This window comes from Corylus avellana, chromosome 5 (assembly GCF_965113065.1).
Source record: "Corylus avellana chromosome 5, dhCorAvel1.hap1.2, whole genome shotgun sequence".
NCBI lineage: Eukaryota > Viridiplantae > Streptophyta > Magnoliopsida > Fagales > Betulaceae > Corylus > Corylus avellana.
The window spans coordinates 22,440,282-22,459,440 of record NC_142494.1 but is presented as its reverse complement, the minus strand read 5'-3'; the positions used below and the strand labels follow the sequence as shown (position 1 = coordinate 22,459,440).

The 19,159-nt window shown below is 35.1% G+C and overlaps 1 protein-coding gene and 1 pseudogene across 2 annotated transcripts; one reads left to right on the top strand and one right to left on the bottom strand.

Moving 5' to 3' along the window:
* The first annotated feature begins 1,294 nt into the window (after nt 1-1,294).
* LOC148585932 (uncharacterized) lies at nt 1,295-2,378 on the top strand (annotated as a pseudogene).
* A 2,107-nt stretch (nt 2,379-4,485) lies between these two features.
* Nucleotides 4,486-16,183, bottom strand: LOC132180902 (uncharacterized). Of its 2 annotated transcripts, none has more exons than XM_059593890.2 (20): nt 16,042-16,183; nt 15,043-15,110; nt 14,624-14,728; nt 14,070-14,126; nt 13,854-13,924; nt 13,186-13,285; nt 12,141-12,211; nt 11,957-12,057; nt 11,766-11,869; nt 11,619-11,672; nt 11,044-11,099; nt 10,812-10,850; nt 10,542-10,686; nt 9,480-9,658; nt 9,325-9,392; nt 8,899-8,971; nt 8,748-8,809; nt 7,744-8,671; nt 6,018-6,308; nt 4,486-4,991 (listed from the first exon to the last, which is right to left on the bottom strand). In XM_059593890.2, exons 2-20 carry the CDS (start codon nt 15,103-15,105, stop codon nt 4,706-4,708), a joined length of 2,853 nt encoding a protein of 950 aa, XP_059449873.2. In that variant the 5' UTR covers nt 15,106-15,110; nt 16,042-16,183; the 3' UTR covers nt 4,486-4,705. The 2 variants fall into 2 exon arrangements, with proteins under 2 accessions (XP_059449873.2, XP_059449876.2); XM_059593893.2 differs by having other exon boundaries at nt 15,043-15,105.
* Between the last annotated feature and the right edge of the window lie 2,976 nt (nt 16,184-19,159).

Genomic DNA, 19,159 nt, shown 5'->3' with positions numbered 1-19,159 from the left:
TAAATTCACTTTACTTCCTAAAGTTTCAGGAATTTTTCAATTCGAATTTCAATGTTTAAAAATTGACAATGTATTCCTATAATGTTTCAAAAAATTTCAATTAAGACCTTCCGTTATTAATTTCCATCAAATTGGACGAAATTTTTGAAATTACGTAACTACCCTCGATGCTTTTTTTTTTTTAAAAAAAAAAAAAAACGAAAATTAGACGAAAATCAGTAACGGAGGGTTAGTATTGAAAAATTTTGAAATATTAAGGGAATATATTGCTAATTTTTAAATTTTGACGTTCAAATTAAAAAACCTCTGAAATTTCAGGAGATAAAAGTGAATTTTTCCCGATAAATTTCAAAACTCAACTTTTAGAAATAGGAAAATAAATAAATAAAAAAACTTGTTCTATGTGGGGATGAACATTTTGTCAAACAATGACAAGACCCCGAAATTAATGAAAAGCTTTAAATTCTCCCAAAATTTAGTGGGAGTGTTGTGTACATAGTAGTGATTTAGTGAATACTGACTTGCATGAAGAGTGTGCACGTCAATGTTATAATATTATATATAATATTAAACAGTATATATATATATATATATTTTAATGAAGACTGTAGGCCGTTGAGATTGGATGGGATAAACAAGATTCACAATTGAAGAATCTTTTCCCACTAATGGAGGGGATCCAAATTCCTCTTTTTGGGCTTATTCTGACTCCTAGTATCACTAGGAATTGGAGACTCCAATTCCTAGTGAGACTAGGAATAAGATTGGCTATATTTGGCAAAGGGCCGGCCAAACCGGACCTAAAAATTAAAAAAAGTCTTCTCAAAATCAATTTAATATTTTTACTTTTTACATCACATTAATAAATTTTTTTTTTATTATTTAAATAAAAAAATCATTACAAAATAAATTTTTTCATTTTTTTATACAAAATATATATATATATATTTTTTTTCTCTCGTATCAATTAAATCTTACCGTTCCCTCCCTTTTTCTCCCTATATAACTCCCTGCCTCTGCCCTCTCCTTCCTCCAGACTTTTGTCTATCAAGCCATAATAGTACCCTGTTCAGAGCACTATCCACCATCATCGATATCCTCACTTCCATACTTTTTCTCTGTTTTAACCATATCTATTACCTAATGGATCCTTCTCTACAAGCACTAATAGACGAAATTGCAGCCCTTGGTTGGAATTATCCGGAAGCCCCACCACACACACCAGGAGGGGTTTGCTCTTATAGGTAAACTTGCCGCACTTAAACCACTGGACTCTCAACTTGTTCGGGCTACAATGATATCTGTCTGGGATTTTGCTGCTCCACTTTCTTTGGAAGTGCTAGCACCAAATAAATTCCTTATCACAGTGCCTCTCCAACTCCAAGCTCATGTGGACGTATACTACAACAAGGGCCTTGGAATATATGTGGGTCTCTCCTTCTTTTGCAACCTTGGTCTCCTCATCTGGCCCTTGATGAAATTGAGCTCTCCACATGCCCATTCTGGATTCATGTACATCAGATGCAATCGAAAATACCCTCGTAATTACATCTTCGTCTTCTGTGTGAGTCTGGAGGGGTCGTCGGATCGAGTATGGACCATCGCATATGAGTGGTACAGCGTTAATTATCTTGTTGACTCTTCCGGGATGGCTAACCCTGCCTTGAACCCGATCACTTCGTTTTGGGATGGCTCACTACCCGTGTCCGAGGGCTTTGAAGCCCTAGGCTCCATCGTGTACTGTTTTGGTGGGCGGTCGTTTCCACTCTGTCTCCGCGACGTCTCCAAATTAGACGCTACCCCTCCCGTTGCGCATACAGCTGGGACACTGTTTCTCCGATGATTTCTCCCAGATTCCGCTCTCGCCATGTTGTTCTTGACGGGAAGATTTATGTTTTTTCTGGTCACCTAGAAAATTTATGGGGTAGCCATATTTCGCGTATCACCTGGTGGGGTGAGGTTTTTGATCCGGCCGATAATAATGCACAATGGGAAGCCTTACCTGATCCTCCCTATCCCTATGAAGCCTTACCTCGTACTGCCTATGATTCGAGAAGATGTACACTAATTTCTGCAGCTCTTGAGAATTCAAACAGGATTGTTGTAGCTTTCCCTGCTTTGCGTTCATACACTGCAACGTTTTTTACATATAATGTGCAGCATCAATATTGGGAAATGCTTGAGCCTGCTGAGCGCATCATCCACCGTGACTACCTTACAGAGGATTTTCAAAGGACGGTTACTCTACATAATACTTTCTACTGGGTCACAAGCACTCGCATAAATAATGAGATCATCTTGCTTGCGATTTAGACTTGGATGTGCGGCTAGAGAATGATATAAAGAATGTGTTAGAGTTGGTATTAAAAAATGAGTAGCTAAAATAGAGAATTATACTTTTTAGCTAAGTAGTACCTCTTACTGCTAGAGATGCTCTTAAGGGTCTCGAAATTTCGTTGGTTGATGATGAATGCTGTCCCTCACTTCCTCGCCTTTTCCATTTAGAGAATCAGAGGTTCTGCCTCTTGCAAACTACATCAGATAGTTATCTTTCACCCTATGGTTATCTTCACTGCGTTGCGCTTGATATCTCTCACTTTCCTGGGACCAACAGATTGGACATATCGGTAGCGTGGCAAGTAAGAAGTATTATTTAGTGCCTTTACTGTGAGTTTCTTGCTTTCCCCTTTGATGTGCACATAAGAATGACACTGCTGTGAGCAGAGCCGGCTCTATGTTTTTTTGGGGTCGCGATACTTTAAAATGGGGACTTATTTTTTTTTTTTAATATTTATATATTAATTAAATAATATTTATTTTAATATTATTATTATATTTAGAGTATTCATTTTTATTAATCCTTACAAAAATAAACACAACAATAAAAAAAATCAATTTTTTTTTAATAAATTCTTACCTCTTTGATACACCTTTTTCAAACAAAACTCACCAAAAAAATTGACAAAAATTCATACAAAACCCACAAGAAAAATCAAGCACAGAAATAAACATTACAAAAAAAAAAAAAAATCAATTTTATTTTTTATGAATCCTTACCTCATTGATTCACATGTTTCTCTCTCTCTCACTTATTTTCTCTCCATCACATTCTGTTTTGAGTGAAACTAAGGAAAGAGAAAAAAGAAGATAAGAGGAGAGGCCGTCGGCAGTAGAGAAGAAAAGACAAAAAGAAAAAGAAAGGAAAGAAAATGAGTGGTTAAGTAGGGTTAAAATGATCTTTCAATATCAAATAATTTCGGATACATAGGTAGATAGGCTTTTTTTAAGTATAAAGATATTTGTTTTTCTTGGTTAATTGGTCTTATTTTACCATGAGCTTATTATATTGGGACCTTATTAAATTGAGACATTTTTTAAATTACTTATTATGATTAGAGACCTTAAGTTTTTATTAAAAAAAAAGAAAAAAAAGAAGGGCCTTAAATTACAAAAAAAAAAAAAAATTGGGCAAAATAATTTTTTTTTTTTGGGGCCTTATTAGTCCGGGGGCCCTAAGCGAGCTTCTCACTCGCCTAGTGGTCTAGCCAGCTTTGGCCAATGGGTGTTAATTAAACTTGTAAGTGCTAATGGGTGTTAATTAAACTTCCAGGAGCAAGTAGATTGATCAGAGGAGAAATCAAGCGAGGAAGGAAGTACTGCATGGAGCAAAGAAGAAAAGGCAACATGTGTGGAAAGTCAAACAACTTAAATAATTAAATAACAAAATTATGTCTTTACTAGTTTCATGTCGCGTAGAGATGAACCGCTAAATTGAAAATTTGAGTGATTTAAAATTTAAAATTTTCAATTTAAACAAGTGTAATATATTAACTTGTTGTATGTCGAGTACTCGAGTTGAACATAGACACGACTTGCAAATTAATGAAAAAGCTTTAAATTCTCCCAAAATTTTGTGGGAGTGTTGTGTATTATATAAGGTTCAAAAATTATGAGTAATGTTATTTAATATATTGTTATAAAACTTATATAAAAGTTGATGATGTATATATATATATATATATATATATATATATATTTTTTTTTTTTACATGTCCGCACAAGAAAAGGGATTCAAACTAGTAACCTTCATTTCATGAGGTGTAGTTTCCAGCCGATTGAACTATTCCTTTAGGACAGTTGATGATGTACTGATATGGTAGTGAAATACAGCTCTTAATTATTTTTTTTAACAAGTGCTTATCTAAAGGGTGGTTAACTATTAAATAACAATTGGGTTAATGTTCCAATGCTAGTCAATCCTTAGATTTTTTTTTTTTCTCTTTTTTAATAAAGGCTGATGCAAGAGCTTATAGGCACTGTCATATCAATCCAGTTGTATGAAAGTGTGATGAGAATTGAGTATACAACATTATTCTTAAGTGTAATATTATTTAATAGACTGCTATACTACTTGTATACAACTAACTTGATGATTTGACAGAAAATTAATTTTTAAAATTTTTTTATTTATTTACAGATTCAACAAAATCCAAAAAATGCTTCCAATAAAATCCAACAACATACACCATAAATATTCGTCTGATACAACTTCCTTTCTTTCTCCACTTGAAATCAGCCTCTCTCATCATTCTTTGATCATAATTACATATCTATAACCTTTTGATATACACACCCCAATCAGTTTTGTATTAATATATAATCACCACTTTTAATCAAATCTCGAGTTGGGAAATATTTTCTGCAATTAGAATGAGAATCTCCTGCAAGTGAAATCATAAATAACTTGTAGCAAACTCTTAGCATCTTCCTCCTTGGGCAACTTTAGAAGGCGTGCAACTTGTGCAAACCCTGCATGGTGCCCAGAATATGCATGGCCATGCTCACTTACTTCTTCATGTATGAGCTCTGGTTTAAAGAGCTTTGGCTTTGTCAGCGCCCACTGCATTGCCCATATGGCCAGCGGCCGCATGTAACCGAGAGATCTGTACTCGTCGGTGGTGGTCCAGGCTTCTGGTGTTTGAAAAGAAAAACTGTGACCAGAAATAAGTGTAAGTCAACTGCAAATGGGAGATCCATAGATTGAGGATAAGGAAGGAACAGATTTAGATCCAATCTCTGCAGTGTTCTTGCCTAGAATTTATGTTCTAGGTAGTAATATGAGCATCATTGATTTATGTATCTTATAATTGATTTCTATGTTGAGAATAAGACTATATATTGAATCACAAGTAATACTGTAACCACATTTTTGCCATGTTTAACTTCGAAGGATAATATGAACATAAGAAAAAGCTTTGATTAAAAGTAATATATGTATAGAATAACTTGTCAGTTTGATTTACAGTATTGGAAAAGGATATTAAACAAGCTGTTTTATCAGCTGATTCAGCTCTGCTATTGCTGTGAAATTCTGTCCTACAAAACTGCCTTTTGCATACTCCAGACCAAAATTTACTTCTCAAGTGCTATAGACTCCATGCTGTTACCATCTATAGCTTCATAAAGTAGACATTAAACATATAAAGATATCGGACCATCTGATAGTATTTTAAGATGTAGCAAAAAATTCCAAATTATTGGTTGTGTACAAAGAGACAATGGCTTGTCTAAATGAAAAATGCATTAATACTACTTTCCTTGGCAGGTACACATTCTTTTTCCATTAAGAAGAACTACTAATCATGGGTATCTTTTGTTAAATAGAATGAACCATTGAGGTTGGAATTACTTTGCAAAAGAGATAAAAATCTTCCTTTCCCAAGAAGCAGGATTACCATGGGTTTTACAGCCCAAGTGGGCGTCTGAATGGGAATCTGAGGTATGCTAGGATTGTCCTTTCTATTGCGTTATCAAGTTTCTAATTGGTACTGAAAAATTGATGGGTGGAGGAAAGAAAGATGGGGGATTTTATTTTTTCACATTTTCTTTTGATTTTCTCATTCCAAATACTAGTTTCCCACAAAACTTTATATAATGTTGAGTAGATAGAGCAGAAGCAAAAATTCCTACTTTATATCAGGAACGAGTTAGCAACTCAAGAAGAAAACTTAACTTACCCAGAACCTTGTTGGGACCAGGCTATTTCATGGACACCTACTGCAGTCTGAAATGCCATTTCCACCATTTCTTCCTGAATCATTGCAGCAGCAACAGCATATGTAACTCCAGCCCATATTTCTCTTGATTGCAATACTGACGTATCAACCCTTCCATCAGGCAGCATCCCATTCACTGCCCCACGCATCCCTCCCTTCACCTTTAAGACATTGAAATTATAGACCTTCTCAAGTGCTCTCCTTACCTTGTCTTCGTCGGCAATTGGAGAAAGACCACATGCTATAGCATACCTATAATGTTAGGTAATAATAAGTCCATGCCTAATTTCAAAGAAGCTGATATCACAATCGTTCAAAAAAAGAAAAAGAAAACTGTGATAATGATTCACTTCTTGGTGTAACATATTTTTTAGCTGGAATGAGCATTGAATTTGATCATACTTATGCAATAATTTTGTAGTGAAGTCCATAACATTTGAAGGAGACACATATTTGCAGCCCTGTTGGTTTTGATTATGAAAGAGAAGACCCCAATGTACCTCACGGGAAGAGACCCCTCTTTGAACCCCTGGACTCCCAACAAAGAATCCTTAGTATTGTTGTCAACACCACAAGTAAATAAACTGCTCTTCCCCGGGTTGGGAGAAAGACCAGACAACTCCTCAAAATGGATCAGGCAATACATGCCATTGAAAAGTTCACATGATTTGAATGGGGTTGGTATAGTCAGTCTTATACCAGTGGAGATGATATCTCTCTCTGACATTTATAAGTAGTGGAAAGTTCTCTTTAATAAACTAAGGCTACAAGCACAACAGTAATGGAAGTAGCAGTTATTATTCCTGGACACTTTTCTTGAAAACCAGAGAAAAGATTCCCACCAAATTTAATGGTAAGTAAAACAAGCTATGAGCTCTTTGGTCAACCTTGAAGATGATCTGTAAACCATGTGGTAATTGTTCGAGCCAACAGTCAAGGGCTTCGAACCATCAAAACTTCTCCATAAAATAGATCACATCAGAGCACGAGGCCAGTGGTGGATTAGCCATGATTTATAAAGCAGAATATGAGCAAACATAAAGGTTCATAAATCATAATTATAATCGTAGCAAGCTGAGCTTATTAGTTGATTAAGAAGAAAGATTGGGATAAAGATAGAAAAGCAATATAAAAAACTGACAAACTGAACCAAAATTAGAAATAAGTGACTACAAAGATTTAGACGGACCATCAATGATGCCAATAGGAATAACAGGTCGGGGTGTGCAAGATGCAGTCAAGTGGGGGGGAGCAGTGAGAGGAATGGTCTATAGAGCATGTGAAGGATAAGGCAATAAATGCCATTAGCTTACTCTTTGTTGATTCCCTTGGTGCTTCTCTTCCTAACATATTCATTAACCACCAAGGCAACAAATAAGGCAAGACAACACACTCAGCACACATGGAAAGTGAACATTGCAGGAAATCCTCCCAACATTCACCTTCCTAAAAAAACAGCCAATAAATGCCATTGCCATGCTACACTATATATGTAAGTCCTCATCTACAAAGAGAATCATCAGAGAAACAATAATCTGTGTTCTATTTAGTTTAGGGTTGAAATTACCCTGTGATACCAATCATATAGCTAATACCACAGCTCACACATATCATGCAATCACCAGTATGATATTTTTCCTTTATGTTTCTGTATAAGCTTGCTTCACATATAAGATAATGTACTCACCATTGTCCAGCCAATTGATCAGCCTGAATAGATGCACTCGAAACACCACCACTGTTGTCATAATTAAAGTAAGAACCATTCCATAACGTGTCATATACAGCTTTTGCCTTTTGATACTTAACCCAAAAGTAATTTGCAGATGCTTTATCGCCTACTTCGGTTGCCATGGCTGAAGCAGCCTGGAGGGCTGCCACCCAAAGCCCCCCAGAATATGCACTCACACCACTAGCAGACCATATATCATAAGTCTGATCAGGGAAACCTTCATTCTCAATCATCCCATCTCCATCCTTATCAAACTGATCCATATAAGCCATCGCAACATAGACTGAGGGCCAAACAGCTTGTGCAAAATTTTTGTCACCGGTAGCAACCATATCCCTGTAAACTTGGAGAACAAACTTAGAATTCAAGTCCTTCCACCTATCTGTATTATGCAAATTATAAGAATTTACTTCAAACCAAGGGTCATTGAGCCCAATATCATGGGGAACAGCACCAAGAACCTTTCGTGTAACCCACTTTCCATCAAACATAGTCTTCATCCTATCAGGATCATGCATCAATACTGCTGCTGCAAAGTCTCTTTGGATGCTAAGTTCAAGTTTTGGGAATAACATGAGTAGTGCAAAAGATGAGTAGAAGTGGACATCATAAGTGTTCCACATGAGGTATTCCATTCCTTCAGAATAAAGAAACTGGCCAATATTTTCTTCTCCGTTCTGGAGCAAATACGGCCCAAAAGCAGAATTTGATGCTACTGGAGTATCGATTTGCTCAAGTATGGATGCCATCCTTTCAAGGATAACAACAGCAGTGTCATTTTGAGAGGACATATCAACCGCATTCTTAAGATCTGTTCTGGACCTATCAAGGGAAAACTTCCTCTTGCCAATGATTCCTAAACTTTGCATTGGAGGTGATCCATCTGCAGAATAAAATGTGAACTTCCATAAAAATATTAAAGCAGATTTCCTCAAATACATTTTAAGCTCCACAAATACCTGTCCAAATTGTCCCCCCTCCATTGAGATAATAGAGCTCATTGAAGAGAGTGATTGGGTACCTGGAGAAGAACCTCTAATTATTTAGAATTTGTCAAAAGGTGGGAAGATTTTTTATTCATTTTTTAGCACAAGTTTCATTTGGTCTCACCATTCAGGAAGCCTTTTGTCTTCGAGAATTGGTCTTTGCCATGCTTCAATCTGGGATTCCCAATGGGCATGCTCTAGTTAAAAAGAAGAGTAAAGGTGTTCACTTCACTGAAAAATACACTACCATTGTCTTTTTTTTTTTTTTTGCAATATCCGCAACATAATCTGTATCAGACATTTCCAGGGAAGAGATATACTCTGTTTCTTAATGGCAACGGCAAAATACTATTGGTTAGTGAATATTCCCACAAAAGAGAATTTAATGTTTCATGAACTTCAAAGACTATTTTCATAATAAAAGGTCAAACAAAGCCTTTGTATTTTCCCGAAAAACAAAAAAACTCTAATTACATCAGCAGAAAGGTAAGATGTTCCCTACAGAATGCATATTTATGTTAAGCATATTAATGAAACTATGTAGACATACCAAGAATAGCATCACGCACAATGCTTGCTGCAGCATCCCCATGAGTGCCATAAAATCTGCTGTAGCGCCTGGTATTAAAATATTTTGTTACACAAGGTCAGTATCCCTTAGGGACTAGCATTTTACATAAGTGTTTGGGGCCTGAGATAACTCACTTGTGGTAAGTCTTTTGACCAAATCTCAGTTCTGGGCAGTCCCATGCCAATGAAAAACTGACAGTACGGGTAGAATCAGAAGGAATTGTCATAGTGGCTGCTATGGCTGCTCCAATAGATGATCCTGGTTTTGAAGTCATTGGAGTTTGATAGCGGCCAAGGTTGTCAAATGACCCATGCTATAAGAATTAAAGTAATGGGACCAATTATTATTGGAGAACATAAATGTTATGATCATGCTGAAATTGAATTTTAGCCTATAGTAGATCTGTGTTCATGGAAAATCATACACGTCTCTCTGCTCTCTAGTACATGTAATCTTTGGTTTTCAAGGTTAAAAAATCACAAAAACCACATCAAGGAAAAATAATTTCTCTCTCACTTCAATTGAAGGAAAATGGCATATTACAAAGTGCCCCCTGGTCTCTTCTGGAATGACAAATAACCCATCCATGTCTTGATGTGCTTAGGAACCTAATAGAAGCTTTTACAGGAAAGGAACCACATTCCATCTTACACATTTCTCATTAGCTAATACTATACACATTATGTAATACTATTTAGCAACAACAGCTCTGATGAGGTAAAGATATGATATAGAAAGTGAGAGTTACACAAAATTTTAGTATGACCACAGGTAGCCTCTATAATATTTAATATACATTTGAACCTTTTTTAAAGAGAAATAGTACTGAAGCAACATTATTGAAACAAAAATTCGCATGTCAATAATGCTCGATATCCAAATCCAATTCAATTTAGACTAAACCCCTGTTGAAGGTCAGAAATGTATGCATACTTCTTGTACTGAGATAATGGTTACAAATTTGGACAGTTGTATCTGACAGAAACACTTGAATCTTTGCTTTCATACTGATAAAAACTTGCAGCAATATCGAGTGGTTATGAACAATAAAAATATAACTCTTTAAGTACTCTTCTGGCTGGCTGCACATCAAGCTAACAAGAAAAAGGAGATCCTAAAACAAATTTTATGTCAGCATGATATCTGTATGTCGCTTTCTGTTTCACATTAATGCCAAAATGATAAGGTCAGCTAACCTTTTTAATTTCATGCCACATATCTTTAGCCGTGATACCCTGGGAATCACCAGAAATCAAAAAGCAAGGACACTCAGAGACATGAACATCACCCGTTTCCTCAGCCGCTATAGCAAAAGTAACCGGAGGTAGCTCATTTGCAGTCCTGAAAATTCATACTTTGCTTTAGAAATAACACATCCAGCTATGATGTCGGTCGTATAGAAGGGAAAATTCCACTTATGAAAGCATAGAGCAAAACTAGCTTCTCAAATCAATGGAAACACTTACTTGTGGTGTAAAAGCACTCCACGTACTCCATCTTTTGTCCTGGTAGGAGTTCAATATTGGTAAATAAATAAATAATTAAAACAAATTAAAATTTAAGTAGAATAGCACTAAATAATGGGTGTGTATTAGAGTAGGAAGTTTCCTATGCCAGAAGAACAAAATCCCATTTTATACAAAAGCAACTTATAATTAAAACTCAGACATTAATGTAAGTCCAGTATTATGTCCTTACACCATCTTTGAGTTGAAGTGATCCCCAGAAAATCCAGAGATCCCACCTATGGAATTCTGAAAAGTCAAGCATAGGAAGTTCAGGTAAGATGCATCAACAATTTTCATGAGACATGCCAATTTTATAACTGGTTGAGTACTCCCTACATTACAAAGACTATAGAAAGTTGTAAGAAAAATCTATAGTGATTAACTACAGGCCTTTTGAATCATGTTCTACATAAAAAAATGACACACAATTTATAGTACGGTCTGGAGAATCCCAAGATTAGGTGGGGAAATATGCAGTGAGAAATAATTAATGCATATTGAGGGGAAGGGCAAAGAAAATAGTTTCGAAGACATTTGAATTCAGTCTGGAAATTTAAATATAATATAAATATCATTTATGATGGTTGTGAGTATCACAAAAATATGTTACATTATGTAATGGTGTCAGCTTAACGACTCAGACTTCTTCTTCAAAATATCAAAGAACTTTGCCCTATTCAACTTCTATGGAAAACAGAACCTACTAAAAGAAAGCACCTAAAAAAAAGGTCAAATGGAATATGCAGCAGGAAATTCTTCACTTACAGCCCATGTAAAGAGCAGGGTGACATCTGCAGAAGTTCTTCCTTTATTAGATAGCTGAAAAAGGTATAAAGCAACCACTTAGAGCTTAGGCATTCTAAAGGTAAGAAATTCTAATAAAAATGAAATTTCTCAGACTTCCTTTCCTACCGTAAATGTAAATACTGATACAGGGAAACTGCTCTCCTTATAATTGTGGGGAATAAAAGGTGAAATTTGGCGACAAACAATTTTAAGTTCTGGGTCAGGTTCACCTGCTTAGATAAATAAATACAAAATTTAGAAATTTGTCAAGGATATCACAAGTTTGAACTATTTCGCAGAGGTAGTAAATTTGATACCCTCATAGGTTGTCCAAGCCTTTGGAAACAAAGCATCGTAAGTACACTTCTCGCCATTCAAATTCCAATCCCAAGTTTCAGTCCCAGAAGCATTTCCTTCTCTGCATAATGATTCACAAATCAAAATTTTATTTTTCCCTCAGGGGTTTTAGAAACTCAGATAGTGCATGATATGTTGACTTACTTGGATACCTCTGGGCTCCCAGTGCATAACACAGTTGAAAATTTTTTACCGTTGGGGCGTGAAACAAAAACCTATGTGTAAGGGAAATCTAGAGATCAATAATTGCTTCAAAAGGTATTGTAAAGATTAATTTTTAATATTTTTATTCTTCTCAGCCCAAAAAGGTCAACAAATTTAGTTCAAAATGACATTTGAAAGCATGGTCTTAAACTGCAAAGAAAAGTTCCTGTCCCTTCACCAAAAAATATGGATGAAGACACATACACAAATAATACCTAGGTGCAAATGGATTGATACATGTTGTAGGATTTGCACGGAGAGAAAATAGTGAAAGATGAGGATACGTTCATGCCATGCCTCTCTCATCTCACAATCTATATATGTTGTAATATTTAATATAATGTCCAAAATATCCCTGTAACAAAATCCTGTAACCAACTTATTCTTTTAACCCCAACATATTCTTCTAACAAAGTTATATAAGGCTATAAGCCCAGCTTTGAACAAATAAAGATACAAGGATTTTGTACACATGTCAGCTAACTTGGTCTACAAACTTCACGAATGTTATAGATATATTTCACTGAGTATATTATCTCGAATAAAATGACAATCAACTTCAGGCAATATGTGGAGAAACCTAATTATCCCAAAACAATTGGATAAGAGTAGGAGTTGAGAATTCAATTTCTTGGAGAAAATGTTGTAACCACGTCAACTCACTAGCAGCATGAGCCATTGCTCTGCATTTTGCTTTGGGGCTAGATCGTATCACTACTATTTGCTTCTTACTTTTCCAAGTGACCAAATTACCGGCTAAGAATGTACAATATCTAGTAGCACTTCTCTAGGCAGTTTCTTAGAACTGTGATGGAGCTCTAAAATGAATTCCTCTTCTCCTTTTTACGTTGATACCAATGTTCAGTTTCACCCATGTATATATGTGTGTGTGTGTGTGTGTGTGAACACTTGTTGTGGTGATAGAGCAGTTTCCCACTGCCTAGGGCATAAGTAAGAGATATGGCTTCAGCATATGTAAACTCACAGAAAATTGATTTGCTAAAACTGGGTTTTCTTCACAGCGTCCAGGGAACAGCTGAAAACGTTGAAACTCGCCTTTGTAGCTTCTTCCAATGCTTCCTGCACTAGAATTCATGCTTTTAAACATAAGAACGGTACCTAAAGATATCACCATAATAGTGCTTTTATTGGTCTCAGGGATGTGTGAGGGGTTGGCTATGTGACTGTCATTAGACTGGGTCTCACACAGCAAGATGGTTAGAAACATTTGTCAGTGAGAACTTAGTTTGAGGTTACATGTGAATTGAATTAAATGAAAGGGGAGTGATTGGGTGTATTTATAATGTACCAAGAGGTACCAATTAGACATAATCATAAGAACAACAGTTAGTCGATGAGAAGTCGGAGACACATCTCTTTGTAGAGTCACATTCTTTCTAACCAACCTGCTGTGGGAAGGTTCCAGCCATAGAGCTTACTCTTGAGTACTCTGCCTCAGAGTGTTATGGTGTGGCGACCAATATAGCTCAAAGTTTTCAGATATGCTTGAACTACTTACTACTAGATAGTTGCAATTCGTTTCACACGATAATAGCTTAAGAAAATTCTGATCCATTATATAAAAAAAATGTCCAGTCCACTATGACCAATCAGCATAAGTCTGTTTTCAGTTTTTAAATTTGAAATACCTACCCAATACCACCTAAAGGAACACCATGCTGGAACGTGAAGTTGCGCCTATTGAAAAAATCAAATATTGGCATCTGAGAGAAGGACAAGAGCTTGTAAGAAAGGGGGGAAAAAAGAAAAGAGAGAAGAGAAAAGAAAGGAGCTGAATGCAATATTTAAATGATGAAGCAATTCACCAAAGTAGAAAAAGGAGAAATAATTTTAGGTGAGATGTATTACCCTTCCTTTTGCCGCTTCTTCCTTGGAATAACGCCATAGTCGAATGCCCATTGGAGCCTTCAAAAAACCAGATTATAATATTGGTAAAGATTATGGGATCCTTTAAACAGTAATCTAAAAGGCAATGGTTAACCAAATGAATTAGATCATTTCCAATCTGATTAAGCTGCCAATGTCTTCCTTTTCAGAGTGTGACTCATGCATGCCAAGATCACCTTTACTTCAAACTGCCATAACTTTATTGACACCAACTCTTTTCATTTTGAGAACTCTCACTGTGAGTTAAGCATGCTTAGGTCATTTATGGGCATCAAAGATGTAGCAAATGCTTCTCCATTTTTTCTTGCTGTAACCATACGGTCCATTCTGACAGAAAGAAATTTCAAAATTGATTCAAAGATATCTTTTCCGAAGGCAACATTAATGCTTCGAATCTCAGCTCTTAATCTGTTCTGTCACTTGTGTCGCAAGCCCAACTTTCAGCTTATAGTTGGGCAACATCTTGTTTATAAATTTTTGGAAGGTGAAAAATTGGTTACCGTTTACAGACATACCAGAAGCATTTTCTCTTGAAACCCCACTGTGAACTCTGAAGGCACATTTCCCTGACAATTTAACTTCCGCTGCCAAGTCAGTTGAGCTGGTTTTCCGGGGTCAACCTAATAATAGAACGAAAATTAAAGTAACAGTAGAAAGAATTCTAGGTTGATCAAATCATGATTCCCAACACAATATAGAAATGCTGTGGAGAATAACATTTTATAGTCATTACTGTTATGGTTATACTGCCTGAACACTGATTAAGAATAGACAAATTAAACAAGTCAACAAAATGTCGATCGGAATGCTTTGAGATAACCTCATGACATCATGTGAGAACGGAAGTTGCACATTCGATTCACTGCATGATTGATTGAACAGTGTTGATGTACGTGTGTAGTATGTTTGTGTTATGCATCATCAAATACCATACCTTGTGTTGCGGAAAACTGGAAGAATGCTCCGTTTCACCTTCTTGTTTGAAACCATTTTCCATCTTGACTAAGAAATATGAGAAAAATTGGTAGGATATGAGTCGATATGGCAGCTTAAAAATCCATATATAGAAATTGGACAGCAACAAATTTTTATAGGACTAGGTAGGAAAACAACAATGTATATGACATCATCTTCCAACCATTAACAGACCAACATGCACCCCCTCTCCCTCTCTCTCAGAATTTATACCAGAAACTTGGCAAGTACAGAATAGAAGAAAACTAAATAGGAACAGATCATATGCCACAGAACTCATTGCATTGCTTTTTTGGTCCACAATGTTTCCCAGACTAAAAACATTGACATTCCATGGACTAAGACTATGATCAAACATGTGGAGCAAAAATTTGACATGCCTTACTTGTGCACATATCCTTCAAAACATGAAACATGGCATGAACTGCCTGATCTTTTTCCTTGGCTTTGTTTACATTACTATCATCAAAAATCTTCTCCAAGGTAAACAAGATAAATTGATTTCATTACAACTTTTTGTTTCTTCTTTTTCTTTATTTTCTTTTGGGCTTCCCCTGAAGTTAACTGAATAAAGATGAATCCATCCAATTTTAGCAGAATCTGGATATGACCATCGACAAAAGAGCCTCAAACATTGACCAGTAATGTAACTGATCAATTTTTCTTTTTACCAATCTTTGGCAAATATTCTATTCATATTTGCAAAAGGCAGTACATATATGCATTGTTATGATACAGTAGTATCTCCTTTCGATCAGAATTCTTTTCAGATTTGCATATATATATATATATGAAGACTAAAAGTCAATGAGCACCCAAATTTATGGATGTCATTCTCAGAAAGCAACAAAAAAACACACACACACCATCAACAACAACAACAACAAAAGAATCATCAATTAAGAAAAAAAAAGTAAAACCAAAAGGCAGAACAAATGGGTGATCAGACCATCCTAACCTGGAAGGGTGGAACTACTCCTTTGACACACACACAGGCTCTGAGTTCAAGAAAGCCCTGTTTGGTCGAAAGCTCTGATAGAAAGTGGGAAAGCTGGTTGGCTTTTGAAGGTTCAATTGTTGAAAACTCCTATGTACTGTTGCGTTGAAGTTGAAAAGTTTGCCTTATTCTTTATTAATTTTCTTCTCTTGGCAGGTGGCTTGAAAATGACTGATTTCATAGTTCTTTAATCAAATTTCCTTGGGTGTAACGAAAAGAAATATTAAGACGAATTCGTTGATGAACCAACAAGCTCTACAGTACATAGAGCAATGCTACTCAAATCAACATATCTTGCAAAAGATTCTCCCCAAGTTACATGGACCAGACCATAATATTTTTGTCTTTAATATTATACCTTAGATGCCTAAGAAAATCACGTCACAATCCATAAATGTCTTTCGTATGCCACATTTATTGGGAAAATAGACATCTAAATTCGTAACCATTCGTTGTTTTGATTACCGACTTAATCCGAGAAGAAGGATTCTCTTCAGTCCAAAATGGACGGGAGAATATTCAGTTCATGGTTAAGATTTCTTCTTAAAAATCTTAAAGCCACAAATAAGACACTTATCAATTAATAAAAAATAATAATAAAATATTATTTTATATTTAAATAAAAATTAAAAATTAAAAATTAAAATATTAAGGGGTGGTTGTGGGGTGGCCGGACCACCCCAATTGGGGGCTAAGCCACCCCATGGCCCAAGGGCCAAATCTTAAAAAAAAAAAAAAAAAAAAAAAAAAAAATTGTTTGGAGTGGCCGAACCACCCCCGTTGGGCCTGGGGTGGCTTCGACCAAATGGAATTTTTTTTTTTTTTTTTTTTAGATTTGGCCATTGGGGGTGGCCGGACCACCCTCAAGGGCCACAGAGCCACCCCAAACCGCTATTTTATAATTTTATTTTTTATTTTTATTTAAATATAAAATAATATTTTATTATTATTTTTAGTTAGAGGACACGTGTCCTATTTGTAGCTTTAGCACTTTTAAGAAGAAATTCTAGCCATAAAATAAATATTTTTCGGTCTATTTTTGGACCAGAGAGAATCCTACACCCTTAATCTGAGGCTTAATTATTTGTACTAACCTGTTTTCCATGTTTCATTAAGTACTGCAACAAAGGACCACAAACTAGACAAAAGTTTGTTTATTTGTACTAAACCGTTTTCCGTGTTTCATTAAGTACTGCAACGAAGGACCACAAACTAGACAAAAGTTTATTCTATCTATTTGTGTGTGGTACGAGTCAAAATGTTACCGGCCTTGTTTGGCAAATGGTTTTGTCTTTCCCATTGTAATAAAAAAATGATTGATATGGTATAAAACTTTAAATTTTTTGTATGAAAAAAGTAAAAAAATATATATATATTTTGTAGTGATTTTTTATTTAAATAGTAATAAAATGTGGATGATATAATATAAAAAATTAAAAAAGCTGAAATATTTTGATGTTGATTTCTTTTTGGAGAAAGTATGCATGAACAATAACAAATGGATGAGAATGGTTGCCAAACAAGACCAAGCTTAAAAAATAGTTTACAGTTTTAAAAAATAGAAATTATTTTACATAAATTAAAGAAGGTTTTTAATTGACCCAAAAATATTTTTATTGACTATTATTTTTCTTAGCACCAAATGCCCAAAAATAAGGAAAACATTTTAAAAAAATTATTTTACGCCAAAATAATCGAAGCGGAAGTCTTGCAAGAGAGGACTACAAACCAGACAAAAAGCTTGTTCTTTCGATTTTTGTGTGGTTCAAGGCAAAATGGTACGTCCATTAACTTTCATGGAAAGTTCATTCTTTATGACATCCCTAGACTCAATAATTTATGATTTTCATGTCTAGAGATTTTTTGACAGTAAAATTATTTTTTTAAAGAGTCTTAATTAAAGATTATTTATTAACTTTTTATCATATGGAAGCCCTAATTTTTTTTTTTATTTAAAAAAAAAAAAAGATTATATAATTATTAAATAGGTTCCTTAGGCAACCACATAAATTGCTCAGCACTGTTCAATGGATATTTCCCCCATACGAGAGCATCAAGACACAGCTCTTTTTTGGCCCTAAAAGTAGATAGACGACAAGAATAGAGCAGCTAGACTTTGATTTTCTAAGTCATAACAAAGCCAGAAATCTCACGTTTTTTTGTGGGGGTGGGCCCGAAATTTTAATAGTTTGGATCAATCAGGAGCCATTGGGCTAAATTTGGACCACAGAACACGTACTTAGTGAATACACATCTTTATCATTCATTTGGTCATTTATTTGACAAGTCATGACAGAGATTTGAACCAATTGATATGGTTTTCTATATGTTCATCTGCCACGTTGCTATTTTGTTGTTTTCTAGTGGAGGAATGAGAGATTCTTTGACATTATAGGAAGCATAAATCACATTCACATCTACCATGGATATGGATAGAGTAAGGTATTATTTATAGGAGGTGTACTAATTACGACAGGGGAAAAGAATTAATTAAAAAATAATAATAATACTATCATGACGTTGAGTTTATTGACTATATGTTATTAGAGTTGAAAAAATAAAAAGGAGAAGAAAGGTATGTCAAATCTCCGCTAATTTTATGTTGAAGATATAACCAAATGGTGCAAATTCGTGTTCGCATGTCAAATTTGAATTGTGTTGAAGTATATATATAAAATTATATAAGTTAACCCTAACTCAATTCATTTAATTAAACGGACCAAGCTTCTCAACCTAACCTTATAATTTTGTATTGAATTCATGTCAAATTCATAAGTCATGTTAAAAATTGCTTGCTATTATGTTGTATGTCAAGTTTGGGTCATGTCGAAACAGGTCAACTCTTACCCGACTTATATAATTAAACGGGTTAGACTCCTCAACCCTAACCATTTAATTTCGTGTTAGATTTGTGTTAGATTCGCGGATTGTGTCTAAAATTATCAGCCATGATACATATAACATTTGGGGCTTCGCCCTAAACGATTAATTTTGATAGAATTGTTCAAGTTTTTTTTTTTTTTAATCAAATTCGGGAAAAGGTTACAAGGAGGTATAGAATTGTTCAAGTTAAATATAC